The sequence below is a fragment of the Furipterus horrens genome, unplaced genomic scaffold (assembly GCF_987537825.1).
Source record: "Furipterus horrens unplaced genomic scaffold, mFurHor1.1.pri manual_scaffold_5, whole genome shotgun sequence".
Taxonomy (NCBI): Eukaryota; Metazoa; Chordata; class Mammalia; order Chiroptera; family Furipteridae; genus Furipterus; species Furipterus horrens.
The window spans coordinates 94358-112063 of record NW_028327175.1 but is presented as its reverse complement, the minus strand read 5'-3'; the positions used below and the strand labels follow the sequence as shown (position 1 = coordinate 112063).

Sequence of the window (17706 nt, the reverse complement as noted above, 5' to 3'; positions counted from 1 at the left end):
ATACCAAATATGTAAGCAGTGTGAAGAAAAGGGATGCTCTGCTAGAACTGAAATTATTTTCTTATCTTCCCTTCTTCATAAACTGGTAACTTTAGAAATGTACATTAATATGGTAATTTATGTAAATCTTTGTCTTCACAGTTTATATTCTGGAGCTGAGTCTTTTCTAAATTGCTAGAGCACAGAATTTTACATCCTGTGCTCTTACGATATGCTTTGAAAAGTACCAAAATCGACTTAATTTATGTAGCTGATAGAACAGCTTATTGTAGGAAAAATCTCCTTAAGCCAAAAGGAAAAGTTGCCTTTTAAAACCAGTTCCCTTAATTCAAAATCAAAGGAGATAGGGATCTAGGGAGCGGGGAGAAAGGAGGGGGCTGGGTTACTGGCTAAAGCTGCGTCCTGACAAGGGCAAGGGCAGTGCTATCCCGAGGTCCGTGGGAGCCGCAAAGCCTTTCAGACCCTTAACTGAAGTCTCTCACCCCAAAGTGAAACACAGCCAACAAGCAGGCCGTGACCTTGGAAATTCCACAGAATATTCTCAGCCTCACCTGACTGTGTTTAACACATTGCATACTGGGGTATTTAAATGCCTTTTAGAAATGACGAGACTTCTCGCCGCCACCCATACACAGTGTTTTAAATAGGGAAAGCGTTCCTACCTGACAAGATGGCTGTGAGGAACCGAAGGGAAAAATCTAATGTGCCCGGCATTTTGTAGGCACTACAGGACCTTGTCTTGCCCTTGGACGTGCGTCAAACAGCAGTTCTGCATCCAGACTGCTCGTCAGAAGCACCTGACGCCTTCCAAGGCCCATCGTCCTCTGTGCAGCTCCATCCAGACCTCTGCCCTGGGACCCCAGTGTCAGGATGCAAAACCGTCTCCCCAGGTGACCCTCAGGAGAAGTTCCACCGAGAGATGAGAGCTTTAACCAGGGCGGTTTCAGGCATATGTTACTGGGATTGGGTCTTATGTATTAATAACATTCTGGGGAAATGCATAAGTATACAGGTATCCCCCGGGTAACACGGCACTTCTATAACACGGTTTTGCTCTAACACAGAGAATTGGGGAAAACTCACATATAACACGAAATTAGGGAAATCCCCGTACAATACCGAACGTGATAAAAGCTTTTAAGAACAAAAGGTAACATTTACAATTTTTCATTCGAGTGTGTATGTCATATCAGTTCACTCTAAAAAGCATAGAGAAAGGCCTGGACTTAGGAACAGTGAGTCACATTCTTAAATGAAGATCCTTGTCCTGAAAGGAGCACAAAGCTTAAGAGAGAACTTCAAAGTGCTTGGCACCATATAATGAAATTTATAAAGATCTCTCAGCTAAAAGCAAGCAATCTAATAACAAATATTTTGCAAAAAGTAGAGCGTAGAAATCAAGATAATGCTGAAGAAAGTTCAGAGGATGAGGCTATCTTGTCAAAAAAAAAATGCTTTCGTTAATGGAGCTTAGTAGTGATGACAAAGAAAACCATTTAATTCATATTAATGTGTAATACTTCCGATGAAAATTGCTTTAATAAATATATTCTTCTTAATTATAAAAATATAATATAATAGTATTTTTAAAAATTTTTGGGACCTAACCCCCTTTTTGTACAAGTTCTTTGTTTCATATAACATGGATTCACATAACACAGCATTTGCTAGGAACCTAACAACCATGTTATACGGGGGTTACTTGTATCTTATAAGGCTCCTTGACCTTTTATATTTTCAGGTTTTTCAAACTGATTTTTTATGACCCACTCTCTACAACCAATCCGTTAAAACCAACAACTCTGTCCCATGTATTTTTACTTTGGACTGGATTTTGTGCTACATAGTTGGCCAGTTTTTTAAGAAATTCTGTGGCTCAGACAGAGACAGCCTGGACTCTGTGCCTGGACCAGCGGGATCTGACCCCGAGTCCTGGTCCCAACAGCAAGGACAGGGCCTGCTGCCCAGCCAGCTGCTTTGTGAGGCCGGGCTCCTTCCAGGCTCCCTCCAGGGTGAGAAACAATCCTGCCCCCCTGGGTGGAGCAGGCAGCTCCCCCTGGGAGGGGCAGACATGCAGGGATGCGGGTCACCGCCCGTGCCACCTCTGCCAGGGTTTCCAGGACCCACTGCCTGTCTTATTAACGGAAGTGGCTAAAGAAGGACCGATAAAGTGTCATGAGTCAGGCATTTGTCTGACGGCCCAGGGGCCACATGTGGCATGTCCAGCTCGGTCTCAGGCCGGACTCTCTGGGGCAGCGGGGCTTGTTGGAAGTGAGCGGCAGGTGCGAATCACGCCTCGTGGCGTCCTTGTGCTCTCCGATGCGCCTTCTGAGATGGCAGAATAGGGAGAAGGTCACCCTTGTGACTTTCAGATGAGATCCGGTTCAACCAACAAGGGTTGTTTTTGGTTCGGTTGGTTTTTGTTTTATTGGTTGAGGGGTTCTGCATGGCATTCACTGTGAAAAGGGCCACAGGGGTCACAGCCTCTGTCCCAGGCTCCCCATCTTTCCAGGGAAATGGACACGCTGTCCTGGTCACCAGGCCGGTTACAGAATCCGTCTTTGTGCCCCAGATGGCCTGTTTGGCGAGTCCCTCAGCCCTCACCTTCCTCTGGTCCCCTCCACGTGCAGGGCGTGTGCCATCCACCCTGAGCCCTGCTCTGGTTCCTGGGCCCCCAGGCCTGCCATTTGGAAAAGCGGTGGGGTGTCACAACCTCATGCATTTTCCTCACTGTGACCACCCCCAGACCGCGGGTCCTGTCTCAGATGTGCGGTGCTCCTTGCCGCCTCTATTGTCCCATCGGAATGAGGGGCCTTGTCCTCACTCTGGTCCTCTTCCTCTCAGCTCCCCTCAGATGCCCCGCAGTCGCTGACACTGCGGGGGAGCCCTCACTGAGGCTAGCCATTGCACAGCCTTCCACAGATGCCAGTCACCTCCCCTCCTCCTCCTCTCTGCTCAGGGGCACGTGCTTCTTGGGGGCTCCCCTTGCTCTGGCATAGCCCTTATTCCGTCCTGCTTTGTGTTACCATGGTTTACTTGTTCGTTTCCTCTACAAGTTATCCCTAGATTACCCCATGAGCTCTCAAAAAACCGTAGACTTAGTAGGCACTCAATGGATATTCAATAGATGGGTGAATGAGTGGGGGGTGGGAGAGGAAGCAAGTAGGCGTGCCTAGCCAGCCTTTGCCTGCACGGCTCTCCCTCTGCAGGGCTCCCTCTTCCTAAACAACTCCTATTCGCCGATTGCTTTGGTACGTCCCAGGGACCAAGCAGGTTAAACGTCTGACAGAATGTATAAGTCGACTGGATTTGCTAGGGTGGATGGGAATATTTGCACTTTAGAAGGAGTTTTAGATTCCCAAATTGGCCTCCAATGTCCAAAGGATTCACGATGAATATAAACAGGAGAGTCCTTTTGCTCCTTCCTGAGGCTGGAGAAGAAAACAAGCCAACAAGCAAACAAAGGAACAAGAAGAGCGTCCCCTGCTCGGCCTCACCGTCCTCCCTGCGACGAGCCAGCGCCGCGTCGCAGCGTCTCTGGCAGCTGATGCCCCGTCCTCGCCTGAGCGCTGTGACCGGTGGGAATTAAGGAAAACGAGGACCTCAAGGAGTGGAGTGGGGCCACGTGCTGTGCGAGTGTTTCACCCGGGAATCAGGCGGCAGCCGACTTCCGGGCAGTCAGAGCGCTGCGCGTGTGCGCGCGTGGCCGTGCTCAGGGCAGCTCAGGAGAGCGCCGGCCGGTCGCAGCGTGACATCAGGGGAGGCCTCTGGTCATCGACTTCTCGCCAGCACCGGGCGCAGCCACCAGCCCGGCCACGAAGAGCGCACGCGACAGCCGGGATGGGCAGCCGCCGCAGCCGCCGAGGGAACAGGGCTGCCGGCCTGTCCCGGAGCCGGGAGTCTGCTGTCCCGCTTCCTGAGCAGGACGGCGCTGCACAGAGTTGGCTTCAAGTCAGATGTACTCAGCGAGTCTGCAAAGCTGTAACTCTGCAAATATAAAGATATTTCCTATTTTCTTTTTTTTGTCGTTGTTTTCTTCTTCCCTGCACCCTGCCCCCCCCCATCAGTCCCCACCCAGTTGTCCGTGTCCACGGGTCATTTACACGTGCTCTTTGACTGGACCCTCCCCCTTCTTTCCCCTCTCTCCCTCCCCTCCCCCCTGGTCACTGTCGGTCTGCTCCTTGGTCACATGCCTCTGGTTCAGTGGAACCAGAGATCTGTCTTTCATTGATGTTTTGGCAACGGTAGACGTGTTGTCTGATAACAGTGGAAGGATCCAAGTGAAACTTTTAGTCGGGTTGCCCGATGTGGCAGTCATAGTATATGAGGTCGGGTCGCTGGGACGTCTTTTAACCATTTGCGTGATGAAGAGAGGATGCTATCAAATTATATTGGCTTCCATGTTCAAGTTGGTCATGGTCACCAGGAATAACTATCCATCATTTCACTTTTAGCCTTTTGCTGAACAGTTTTCAGTTATTAATTTTACTATTAATAATTCATTTTTTATTTGATTCACCATGATCTCATTCACAATTTTTTAAGCTTGAAGGTTTTAAAAATCAAATTCTTTACTCCACCTGGAATGTGTGGTTGTATATGATAACAAGTAAGTTATTTTGTCCATTATTAATCTGCTTGTTAGGTATTACTTATTTGTCCATTGTTTTCTTTCACATGATATCGTACTTCAGTGAACTCTTAGGCTCGGCTCCACTGCCAGGATCTGTTCTCCTCTGTCGCTCCAGGCTTCTGGTTTTGAGCTGCGTCACACACTTGTACCACCTGGTGCTTATCCCACAGTTGACAGGAAGAGTTCATCTTCCCTTTCACTGCTCTCAACTCAATGCCATGTTCACCTGGCAAGGGACCAATTTCCAAAAGCCAGAAGGTTAGAAACAATAAAATAAACAGGAAGGAATTGAGAGGTTTTGGGGGGACAGGGGGTGGATAGTAAGCTGGACTGTTGTAGCCTCCTCTCACTGTGGCGCGTTATCCTTGGTCCTCTGTTTAAGGCCGTGGGAGGCAGACACTGAGTGGGCCCCTTGCGTGACCTTGCTCGTTGTTTCTCCAAGTCAGTGACTATTCACGGACCAGCTGGGGAGAGCTGCATTTGGCAACTGTTTGTGATAGATACAGAAATGCCAAGAAACATTTATTAGAAAACACTGAAACTCTTAAGTTAAAAAGGCTTTTTAAAAAAGAAGAAATCTGATCTCTTCTTCTTGAAAGCAATTAACCAAGTATTAGATTTCACTCTGAGTTCTTTGAATATATATGGAAATTATTTCCTCTGTCAGTGGGGTCTTCATAATCAGATTATAAAACTTACACTTTTTATTTTATGTAGCTTATTGTAACTCATATCTTCATTTAAAACAAAATTTGGAAATGGTGCTCTAATTAGGGAAACAAAAATCTGGGTCATCTTATACAGACCTGGACCGGGTCTGCAGGAAGGTCCGATCCGCTGAGCCGGGCCTGCGGCCGAGGAGAAGGGCGGGGGACGCCTGGCCTTAGTCTGTGCCTGAAGAGCTCATGTGACTGACCTCGAAGAGTGTTTGTGAAATATCTGATTGTTCTGAATGCTGAACTAAACCTGATGTTTTATATTTTTAAATAAAGCTCTGAGTTAATGATTTCAGTGTAGGTCAGCCATGTAATTGCTGATTTTCCTTAATTTGAAGGCCTTCAAACATTCTCTTTTCTGCTGCACAGCAAACACAGCGCAGCGTGGAACACAGGCAGGCGTGAAAGTGGCGCAGACGGGAGCCTTTAGGCTCACTGTGGCGCTCTGCTTACTTTCCGGCTCAGGGAGACGTTAAATCTATTCATAACTCTGGACTTGTCGTTAACAGGTAATACAATTATTTCAGAGATTCAAAAAACCCACTTTTTTTTAACTCAGGCTGTAGTTCATAAGCAAAATTCAAGAGAACTACCTGCTGAAATCAATTCTTGAACCTACTGAGTAAGTTCTAATTCCCTGAACCCCATAAATATGCAGCAACGACTCTCAACAAAGCGGGGCCCCCTCCCGGAGAAATGAGGCCCCATTCAGAAACACTCCTGCTACGACCTCGGCCCAGAGCCACAGCGCAGTGCTGGGGAGAGGCCACGGGTCGGCCCCGGACCCTCCACCAGGCGTGACGACGCCCACGGCACATGTCCCAACAGAACGAGTCTGAGGAGACGTTCTCGCCTCGCTTTGGGTAAGGTAAGTCAAGAATCAAAGTGCAGAAAACTCATTGAATCCACTGCAAAAAAGCTGTAGGCGAGGCGGAGGGCGTCCATCCGGGGAGGCGTCTGCACGTGCCCACCGCAAACTCCAGGTCTCAGGGGTTTGCTCCCAGAAGTTCCCGTCAGTGAGAACTCCCCATGGTGCCCCTTACGCTTGATTCCGCTGGGAAGCGGTGCTGACAGGAGAGAGATCACAGCCCTGGGAAGGACTGAGCTCAGAAAGTTCTCTGCACTACCTGCCCCATTTTTTTTACTTTGCAACTGCCACCAAAAACACAGATATATTCGTCAGCTTAAAGTGGAGTGCGCTATTTGAATAATGTAATCACGCATCAGCTTGCCAAGAGACTAAATTACGGAAATACACTCCCAGTCTGAAAATGGCTGCTGACGTAACTACCATGAGCAGGCGGCAGCGGGAGGCCCTCGTTCGGGACCCTCGGCAGGGCCAGTCGTCACCTGGACCTTAAGAAGTGAAAAGGGATCATTACAGAAAATCATTCCAGTTGGAAGAGTGATTACTAGGATGTTTTGTGCTCGTTTAACCTCCCTCCAAGATAAATAAATATTCATTGACCCAGTCGGTTATTCTAAGCTTGGTGTGTTGCTGCCAAACAGACATACTCCCTGGCTAAGGTGGGTGTCGCCTCAAGGCTGCATTTATTTTGAAATGTGTGACGGAAGTGGCAGAGTCATCAGCTTGGTCTCTGTGTGTAGAGGCATCTTTTAACTGAACTATAGAATTAACTTTCTCTGACCTGAAGGAAATGAGAATTTTTCAAGAAAAGGGCAGAGAGAGATCTCACATGCCTGGTCCTGATTCCTGAGTCCCAGGCCTTAAGAAGTAGTCACTTTTCAAAAATAATTTTAAAGAAATGCCTGGCAGATTTTCATGTGTTTATGAGTGGAGTAAACCACCAACGACCCAGAATCCAGTTTGCAGAACCTCCAGGTTCCCTGAAATTGTTTGGATCCAGAATTAACGCTGCACCATAAACGCTCTCCTCACCCCAGTAGTCTTTTAGGGGAAGAAGCAACTCCCGAACCCCCGGGACACAGCCTTGGGGAGAGCAGAGCCCCTGGTGTTCATGTGGATCTGCTCTGCCCTGGAGCAGGTGGGGAGGGGGGAGTGGAGGAGGGGGCCCCTGGCCCACCTGTCAGGACGGACACACAGGCAAGGATCAGAGAAACAGAACAAAGTGGAGGCAGGAAAGCAGCGACGCGCGGCGTCTGTGTCAGGGATGGCATGCCCCCGGGGGGCGGTGGGCAGCTGGGCCGGGTGGGACAGGAAGGACAGACAGGATGGCAGGACCGCGCCACCCCCCTACCCAGCAGGCCGCTCCTCCACCTCTGACTGCAGCCCTTCCACTGGCCCAGCACTGGCAGGTTTAGTTTTCTTTGTTGAGAAGGGAGAGAGGGTGCTGGGTCCCGCCTGGGGAGGCGGGGGGGGGGGGGCAGCTGCGGGTGGGCCGGGTGTCGGGCAGGTACAGTCTGAAGTCGGAGAGGAGGGAAGCGGGCGCTGCGTTTGTCACGAGGGTCATGCTCCAGCCGCTCAGGGCTGCCCCTCACCTCTGCCCGACGTGCCCTGGTCCCCCCGGTGCAGACTGAACCTCACGAAGTTGTGTCACTGTCTGTGTCCCCCCGAAAGGCTGTGGGGACCTGTCACTAAGCAGTTAATGTAACCAAAGCAGTTTAAGGGCTGTGGCCCAGGTGACACTGTCAGGGGGGCGAGCTCTTTCTCGTGGGGTCTCGCATCTGGATGGGATTCTAGTTGGACCTGTCCCAGCTCACTGGGTGCGAGGTCAGCCCTTGACCCAATGCAGAGAGGTCAGGGCGAGGACCACACCCAGCAAGGGGGGGTGAAGCCTGGGGCCCTTTAGGGAGCACGAGGACACCGGGGAGGGAGCCTCTGTCTTTGGGGCACAGGCTCCCCCCACAGACGGTGCTGAGCCCGGCCCAGGAGACAGAGCCACAGAGCCGCCGCGGCAAAGAGAAGCCAGGGATCCGTGTCCTGTTGCCGTTAGCCTGGTCACCTGGGCCCCTCCTGAAAGACAGGAAACTGAGACCAAAAGCAGACTAAGGGGCACGAGCACAGTGCTGGCAGCCCCTTGGGCACCTCCGCCTGGGCCACCCAGCCGCACCCCGGGAGCCAACAACCTCTCCTGCGTGCTTTTCGGGCCTGTTATTTTGGCTCCTGCACAAATCAGGGAAACCTCTCCTGTGAGCCTCCGTCACACGCTAAGCAGCACAGGCAAGGGAACCGAAAAGGGGGGCAGGGGAGAAAAAAATCAGATTTAATGCGCCGAGTTTAACACGAGCTGTTGCGGCTCAGCGCTGACACGCGATGGGCTGGGTGTCTGTCTCTGGTCACTCACACAGCAAACAGCCCGAGAGAGGGCAGCCGTGGGGGTGGGGGGCGGGTGGGGGGCTGCACCCAGAGAAAGGCTGCGGCAGAGGGCTGGGCCCAGGGTGCGGACTAGGCTCAGGAACCGGCTGGCGGTGCTGGGTTCCGACTGACTCTCGGGCGGCGCCGTCAGGGCCTGATTTCCTGTCGCCGTCGCCTAAACGAAGCTGACATTGTAAAGCTCCATTGGCTACTTCCAGTGAACGTTTCCCTTCCATCTGTTTGTGTCCTGGACGTGGGTCACTGTTCCTGGGGCAGCGCTGTGCGGTGACACTCCTGTGTCGGCCCGTTACCACCTGGCAGTCGCTCCTGATAATTGCGAGTCTGAGTAGCACGAGGTGGCGTGTCCGCCGTCTCCTGCAAGACTGTCGTCGGGGGCTCCTTCGTTAGCAGCATCCGGGCACCTGCGCCAACCATGACACATGCACTTATGAGTGCAAACCACCTGTTCATGTGCAACATAAGACAGCAGGCGCAGCAGTGTCGTCTACAGCAGCGTTTTACCAGAATGTCAGTGCTCACTACCTGGAGGCACTAAGTCTTCTAACGATTTTTATAATTTGCTTTCACTTTTTTTATCAGAATTTTTAATGAGAATGTAGCAATTTTACCCAAAATTATAACCCTATTTCTTTAAATGATGAAAGGTAGCGAATATTGGCAAGCACTGGCCTGGTCCCGTTCTCACCCTTCCGGCAGCACGCGTGAGTCGTTGCGTGTCGTGGGGCTCCTGTGCCGTTGCCTGCCCCCTCGTTCCAGCATGCGTTCTGTGGCCACCAGCCTGTGCAGACGCTGGAGAGACTCGAAGGTGTGTGCGGGATCCTCGGCGCCCTCAGCCCACCTGCACATGCAGATCTCCCAGAGAGACTTTTTAAATTCCCGGGACAAAGACCCCGGCGTTCTGATTTCATTGTTCTAAGTTGGAGTAATTTTTAAAAGCTCTGCAGGAGTTAGGGAAAATGGAATAAATAAACCATTGCATTACCGGAAACGTGACGGTGCGCGGTAGCCGGCCGGGAGGTTGGTTCCCTGACGCCCCGGAATCTGCTGAGATGCTGAGAGGACAGCCAGGTGGACGCGGGGCAGGAGCCCCCAGAATGGCCGTGGCCGCGGTCCCCGCAGCAGCCCCGGGGCTGGGGCTCCCCGTCCCCACGCGTGGCCCACGTTAGACCCTCGAGACTGTCGCTTTCTTGGATCACTGAGGTACATTTTGTGCACTGTTTCTTAGACCATTCTCTCTGAGAACAGGCTAAACTCACCAGAAATTGTTTTTTGTACCCAGAGCAAGGAAGAAGGAATAGGAACTTGAATCATTTTATTCTGTGCAGAGTTCAGTCATCTATGTATAAAACATGAAAAACTATTTTTCTCTCTGGCTGCCTTATGATATTAAACAAAAATAATTAAACGATAAAAACCTTCTCTCTGTGCATATAAATATATATGCCTTTTTAGAGAGAGAAAATATTTTTTTTAAATATAGAAACTATATAATTATACAGAGAGGGGGAGGTTGGTTTTTGGATGACAGATTTTTTAATAACTGTGATCTGCTATTGGTAAGGCCTGCGTTAATTGCCACTTGCTGAGTAACCATGGTGACCAGGATATTGCTTCTGATTCCATTAATCTTGTTGAGTTTAACAGTAAATCCCAAAGGATCTTCTGCAGTGACTCAGAAATAAATCACCTTTTCATCTGTATATTATTTGGTGACAGCCACTGTCTTTAAGTGTCTCTCTAACCAACAAGGAAACAAGATGGTCCCTAATGAGGAGATGAAAGACCCATGTCCCAAAATAAGAAAATTTATAAAACACAGCAAATTGACTGAAAGACGAAATGCACAGGAAAACCACACGAAGGGAGGACTTACTCTTCTTATTCCAGCAGGCGTACGTTTGACTCCCGGCTAGAAACGTACCTGGGTAGGACCTCAGCCTTGGGATATGAGCTGGAGACAGAATTCGGGGTACTTTAATGAGAAAACCATTTTTACTTAGATTATTTAGGAAGTATGAACTGAGCGGGATCTGGGAGGAAGAATGCCTAACCTGGGACTAATAATGTGTCTGTTTGGAAAGAGAAGCTTGCAGCCGGCAAGTCGAGTGTGACCCTACCTGAACCCGCACGTGCGGGAGCCCCGCTTCGCAGCTGGAGGCGTGAGGCTGAGGGCGGGAACGGCTTCCCTACACTCGCGTCGTGCGGGTCCTCTCTTCTCAACGGGCCGCACATGCTTCTGTGAACGGCCCAGGCAGCACGGGGGCAGGGGTCGCTGTGCTGACATGTGCTTACGTGTGCTTACGTGTGCAGTTTGTCCCTGGAGCCTCGGACCCCACTGGCGAGTGTGACGTGTTTAATGGCAGAAGCAGGCACCCGTGGACTTGGGTAAAGAGGCGAATGTACGCATCGCGGTGATAAGGGGAGCTGAGTTCCCTCGCGCAAGCGTTTGCCCTCAGACTCAGGGAGCCTGTCGCTTGCAGCCAGCCGCACCCCTTCCTCACACAGCGGGGGCCCCTCTGGCCACTCCTGTCCCCCTCACCTCATTCTGGCCACGTGGTTCCGAGCTGTGTGCTGGGAGCTCTGCCTGCTCCAGGCCTGGACCTAGGAGCCGGTGGGAGCAGAGGAATCATTTTAAAAATTACCTTTGGAATTTCTTTGTAAAACAATGTTAGCATTTGAGATTTAAGGTGTATCCATGCGTAGTATATTTTATACATTAATTCACTATGAATTCATAATTTTTTATATACCCCACACAAAAGAAGACGTGAGAACCAAGTGTAGTTTTGAACGTGCGCCTTTATGTTCCCAGTTTATGGGCATATGCTGAGTCTCACCATTGCTAAAAGAATAAGTTGTTAACTTAGGCACCGGAATTAGAAAGCTCATGTTCACAGACTTTTCTGATAAAATATGGTGCACTTCTGAGGTGGAACCAAAATGATGCTTCCCTGGATAGTCTATCTCACCTGCACACATGTACCTGGTTCGGGGATGCTCTGAAATTGCCCCTCCGCCTCAGGGATCCCCCTCCTGTCAGAAGGAGGACAATACTGCTTCTCACTGAAAGCCCTCCTGCTGCCACTTAACCCTTGGAGTGCCATGCGTAATTTGAAATTTGGATCAACATGGGAAAAAGTTACATCAATATATAACCTGAAGTACAGAAAAAGAGAACGAAACATAAAATACAAATTATTCCATTGTTATTTACATTTATAGCCATCAAAAAACGTTGCTGGGAGCGACGCTGGCACTTTTGGGAAAATTTGTCAGTGTCACTCACAGGGACGTTGGCACTCAAAGGGTTAGAGATGTTTGCTTTCATTCTCTTTGTAAGTTGAGAACAGCTCACCACTACTTTCTGTTTAATAATCCTGAAGGATTTGAAAATTGCTGGTAAGAACATTGCCAAGCTTGTCTCTCTCACACTTTTCAGATCTTTTCCCTACACTCTTGTCATGAATGTGGCTTTGCAGCCGTGACCCGCACGGCCCTCCCACCTGAGACCTGTCCTCAAAGAGGAGTGTGGCCAGGGGAGTGGCGTTTGAAGACATGCTTCCCATGAGCTTCCTGGTTACTGCACCTGCCCTGGGAAGGTGGAGAGAACTCACTTCTCCTGTTTGCGCTGAGTGGTCTGGGTACCGGTCCAAGAGCACAGGCCTGAGGGTCCAGGGTCCCTAGTGAGTGGCCTCGGACACAATCTTCACCTCCCTGTGGCCCACGCTCCTCACCTGTGAGATGGGAGTTACTCTAAGCAGAAAGTTAACAGAGCGCCTGTGAAGTGGTTAGAATAGCACCTGCGAATGTCCACTGTTACAATCATTATCTAAGTTGAAATCAAAAGTGGGTCAGTGTGTCATGATTCATACTGGAAATGTGTTCTGAATTCTAATGTCCTGATAATAGTAACTTAAATCACCAGCCCATTGTACTGTAATTCTGATGTTAATGAACCTGGCATTTTTGTCTTGAAAATGTGAGACCGTGAGTATATTAGTTCTTATGACTCGTTTTTAAAATTAGCGTTACCTTCAGATTTCCTAGGCCCCAGCCGACGTCGCTTTTCCTGCTGTTACTGCAATGAGGGAGATTTCTGTTTCTGTGACGGGCTGTTGAGTGACCAGCCATCTTGGATCTCCTGAAACTGAGGGGTCCCTGGGGACGTAGGACTTTCACCCCTAAAACAGAATGCCGGGCAAACGGGGATGGCAGGCCACTGTGCCTATGAAGGTGAGGAGGCAGCAACTCCTCAAACACAACGGAATTCCGAATGCAGCGTTATCGCTCCTCAGTTTTTACTTGTGGAATCCCTGATGAGTATCAGATGGCTGATATTTTACTGAACTAATTAATTCCAAATTTGGGCTTCATTTTTTGCTATTATCGTGTGTGTGATATATTTCTTCTTCATTTTATGCTGTTACACTTTTCTCTGATCACTTGTTTTGCCTGTTCTTTTCTGTTAGGTCAACTCAGATCAAGACATACTCTTGGGATAACGCCCAGGTCATCCTGGTTGGGAACAAATGTGACATGGAAGACGAGCGGGTCGTCTCCACGGAGAGAGGCCAGCGCCTGGGAGAACAGCTGGGTAAGAGGCCGATGAGCGGGAGGGAGGGCTGCGTCCTTGTGTGGGACTCCGACCAGGGACCCAGCTCATTGGCAGCCCTGCGTGGAGACCAGCAGTTCCCTCCAAGGGCGTGGCTTCCTCTCCTGCAGGGGCGCTAGCCCCGCGGAGCAGGCCCGGAGCTCTGATCGAGCTCGAGGGCTTTGAGTTCTTGCTCCGGGAGAAGCACAGGATGTGCCTTGGCTGCTGCTCATCTGGGCTTCTCATCCTGGGCACTGCCCTCCTCGCCACACCTGCCTGACTGTTCCCGTCCACGTCCAAGGTTAGAGCTCCGCCCAGAACGGTCTTGGCCAAACTGGGTCTCAGCCCCAAGCCCTCACCCCAGCATCAGGCTCCTCCGCGCACCTGCGACCATGTCCTGTGGCTTCTGCATCCGAGGCCTGGAGTTTTCACAATAAAGATCTTCTCCTTCAGGAATCCCCGTAGTTCAGCTATTGAGTCTTTTGATTGAGTCCCATTAGTCTCATAGGTTTTCTGCGTTTTTTTTTTTTCATTCTCTTTTCCTTTTACTCCTCTGATCGGGTAATTTCAAATGTCTTCTAGAGCACTAATTTTTTTTTTTCATAGTTGAGTTCACTTTTGAAGCTCTCCTTTGAAATCTTTGGTTCAGTCATACATTTCAGCCCTAGGATTTCTGGTTTTATTTTGCTTTTGTTTCTTCGGGGGTTTATATTTCTTCACTGAACATTTGTTTTTGTTTTTGCATTGTTATTCTAATTTTGTTTAGTTATCTGTGTGTTCATGTAGTTTACTAAACTTCTTTATGACAATTATTCTGAATACTTTTTGTGACAGTTCATAAATCTCCATTTCTTTAGGGTCAGTTATTAGGGCTTTTTTAGTTTCCTTTGGTGGTAGCATGTTTGCCTCAATTTTTGTGAGTCTTGATTTCTGACACTGGTATCTGCACATCTGAGTAAGCAGTTTCCTCCTCCAGACCTGACCTGTTCCCTTTGGCAGAGACAGTTTTCCACAGTCTGCTCAGATGCCTGCTTGTAACGTCCGTGGGCAGCTGCAGCCTGCTCGCAGGGTCCCACTGCCCAGGCTCTGAGGTGGTTTGGGAAGTGGAGGGTCACTGGCTGAGGAGGCTGGGTGGGTGGGGGGCTTGTTTCCCTGTCCAAGCAAGGCTGTTGCGGGGGCTCCCCTTTTGCCTGGGTTCCGCGGTCAGGCTTACCAGGCAGTTGGAACTGGGCCCCATACTGAGCAGTGGATGGAACTATTAATTAGCTTCCCTGCTCTGGCAGGACAGACCGAAGGGGCTGCGCAGCTCATTTTTTGGGAAGCGGAATCAGGCAAGACTGTGACCTGAGTGTCGTGGGCACACGGGCCGACTGGGCTTTCTCTGCAGCTGGTAAGCCACGGGCCGTGCCCCCTGTTCCATGCCAGCAGGGCTGTGGGAGGGGCCACGTAGCTCCCCACGTGCACCGGCTCGGCTCCCCAACAGGCGGGGCTGGAGGCAGGGTTATGAGTTCATTTCCCTGCCCAGGTAGAGCCGGAAAACCAGATCCAAGGCCAGCAGAGCCTTTGCTTATGGTCTTAACTCAAGCTGACCTGTGCCCCAAGGTTTGTAGCCGAACAGCCACTGGCTTTGCCCTGTAGATTATTAGCTTTGCCTGGTGGAGTCTGTGCTCACCTCCTGCCAGGCAGTGGAGCTTCCCAGTTCTTGCCAGGCCTTTCGGTCAGGCAGCGCTGGGAGCTGCACTCACCAGTGGGCTGCTCTGTGAATCCGCTCCCTGCCTGGGTGGGGTCAGGCCAGGCTGCAGGGCCAGCAAAGCTGCTCGTGGACCAAGCCAGGCAGACTTACATCCTGCTGAGTCCCCAGGTCGGGTTGTGCCACCGTCTCGGCTGTTCTGATGACCAAGCTGGCCATCGGCACTGGTGCTCAGTGCCTCAGGTGGGTTCCGAGTCTGCCAGGAACCAGGTGCTGGTGGCCGCAAGCCCCTCCCTCCTTTGTCACAGCTGGGTCCCCAGTGGTCAAGCCCCACGCAGGCCCCTGCAGTCCCTCTGGGGAGAGAGAGTGGGCGTTCCCAAGTCGTGACTCACAGTGCTGGGCGGCGCTGGAGGGCCACCACCCGCCTGGGACTCCCCTTCCCCCCGGAGGGACTGCAGGCCCCAGCCTTGGGGAGGGACAGTGTGGTCAGCACGTGGCCGCGCCTCTGGCCCGTCCAGTGCGGTCTGGCTTGGACAGCGGCACAGCACATGCTGCCCTCACTCTCTCCTGCTCTAGGGCCCTCTCGGCGGTGCCTTCTGCGTAAATGGTGGTCACCTGTTCTCCTCATGGGGGGGAGCAAAGACAGGAATGACCTGTTTGTCATCTATTTTTATGTAGAAATATCTGAATGTTTAAATGGTGGGTCAAAATAGGGTGTTTTAAAGTCTGGAGGTCAGATGTCATGACAGCGGGGCTGGGAAGGGGGTGAGTGGGGGAGGAGCTTCCAGAGGAAACTGGCCTGAGCAAAGCTGCGGGGCCTCGTGTTCAGTCTCTTTGCCAGGCGAGAACTGGACACGTCTGGCAGCAACGGGCTATTTGGGGGTGTGAGTGTACGTCAGGAAGAGGGCTGCTGGGGGGTCAGTGAGGTGGGACGTGAGTGACGGGCTGCAGAGCTGGGCTTCTGTCCGGCTGGGCACAGTGGGGCACAGCTCGGGCAGCTGTTGCAGCAGCCAGCTCAGGCCGCTTCCTTCCTGGTGTCGGGGAACCAGAGCTCTGGCCTCGTAACAGAGAGTCTTAGACTCGAGAGGGTAGGACAGGGAGAAACCTTGTCTACCTGCCCCAGGGTCGGTCAAGGCCACAGAAGGACCCTCCGGTAGTTTTAAAATGCTCACAAAGCAGGAGCGACCATCTGGTCATTGCTGGCTAAGCACTTGGACTGGAAAACCTGACCTTTATTTTAGCAACATGAGACCTTGGCTGGCTGAGCTCCTGCTCTTCTCTGTCCTTTGCTCTGTCTTCTGTGGCCCTTCATCGGGCAAGTGGGTCAAAACCCTTACGGATTTATGCTCCTGAAGTCTGTTCCCAGCTGGAGCCCAGCGTGCTGCAGGCTGGTACAGCAGCGTGTCCTGCTGGTCAGCAGCCCTGAGCCCTGGCCCAGACATCCCCCCTGGCGGCAGAGCGGCCGTTCCCTGCCGTGCGGTCCGTCCCGGGGGGGGGCGGGGGGGGCGGGGGGGAGCAGAGCACTGGGCCTGCAGGTGGAACCTGGAAGCAGGAGGTCTTCTCATGAGGAGTTTGGGAGTAAAATCCTAAAGGCAGGCCACAGACTTTGAACACTTGGAGGTGAACGCGGGTTTCTGCAGAGTGGTTTTCGTCGCTGCTTTCCTTCCACGCGAGAAAGAGCGCGGTTTTTCTCGGGGTTGTGCTTCTTACCATCAGCACAGTGTGGCCTCCAGAGGAAGGGTCCCCTGTGAGCTGCTGTGACAGTGCCGTGCTCTTCAGTGCCGGAGGGACAGTGGGGACTTGCCACCGCCATGAGCGACACCCTTCACCACAAATGGCCGGTTTGCTGCTCTCTGAGGACAGGACTGGCCAGGGCGGCACTGAGCCGCCGAGCTGAGTGGGGCCACGCTTCTCCTGGCCTCCGGGACACACGGGAACATCCTCCCAGACAGGCATCTACTCAATCCTCTCCTGGGACCAGAGCCAACGGCGCACCAAGACCCCCATGTGAAGGGCTAGTGTCAGCCGTGAGGAGACATCTTCTGACAGACAGAGTCCTCGATCAAGGGCACGGTCTCCCTAGTCAGGCACGAGGTTGCCTTTTGGAGCGAGCTCTCGTGGAAACACGCATGCCCATTCGTTTCAGAGGGTGATCTTTTAAAGAACAAATAACCTTACTGAACTACAATTCATATACTATGCAATTCGCCCACGTAACGTGTATGATTCCCTGAGCCGTGCAAACTCTACCACAATCTGTTTGGAACATTTCAGCCCCTGAGAAAGAAGCCCCATGTCTGTTAGCACTCACTCCCTGGTTTTCCCAACACCCCGCTCCAGCCCTAGGAAACCACTGGTCTGCTTTCTGTCTCTGTAGGTTTGCCTGTGTTGGACACTTCACGTCAATGGAATCACTCGATGTCCTGTCCTTTAGGCCTGAGTTCTGTCACTCAGCGTGACATTTTCCAGGGCTGTCCACGTGGTAACTCATGCAAGTGCTTCGTTCGTTCCTATGGCTGAGTGATGTTCTGTATTATGTGTGTGTGTGTTTTGTTTATGTGTTCACCAGTTCATAGTCCCATGGGCTGTTTTTACTTCGGTTACTGTAGCTATTTCTGCCATAAACACCTGTGTGCAAGGTTTTGTGTGGACGTGTGTTGTGTTTCTCTTGGGTGCGTACCAAGAAGTGGAATTGCTGCATCATGCTTCCAGAGACGCTGTATCATTCTCATTTCCCTCAGTGATATAGGAGGAGAGTGAATCTTTTTATTCTATTGT

General features: G+C 51.3%; 1 protein-coding gene and 1 long non-coding RNA gene across 4 annotated transcripts in view; both read left to right on the top strand.

Moving 5' to 3' along the window:
- Positions 1-17706, top strand: part of LOC150008081 (uncharacterized) — a 597743-nt gene that overhangs the window by 527897 nt on the left and 52140 nt on the right. The gene's annotated exons all lie outside the window — the stretch shown is intronic.
- The window catches only part of RAB3C (RAB3C, member RAS oncogene family), a 52346-nt gene that overhangs the window by 30347 nt on the left and 4293 nt on the right, over positions 1-17706 (top strand). For both annotated transcript variants that reach the window (XM_090278847.1, XM_090278846.1), the window contains exon 4: positions 13117-13241. In XM_090278847.1, the coding sequence (XP_090134973.1) occupies positions 13117-13241 (125 nt within the window). The remainder of the gene's footprint in view (positions 1-13116; positions 13242-17706) is intronic.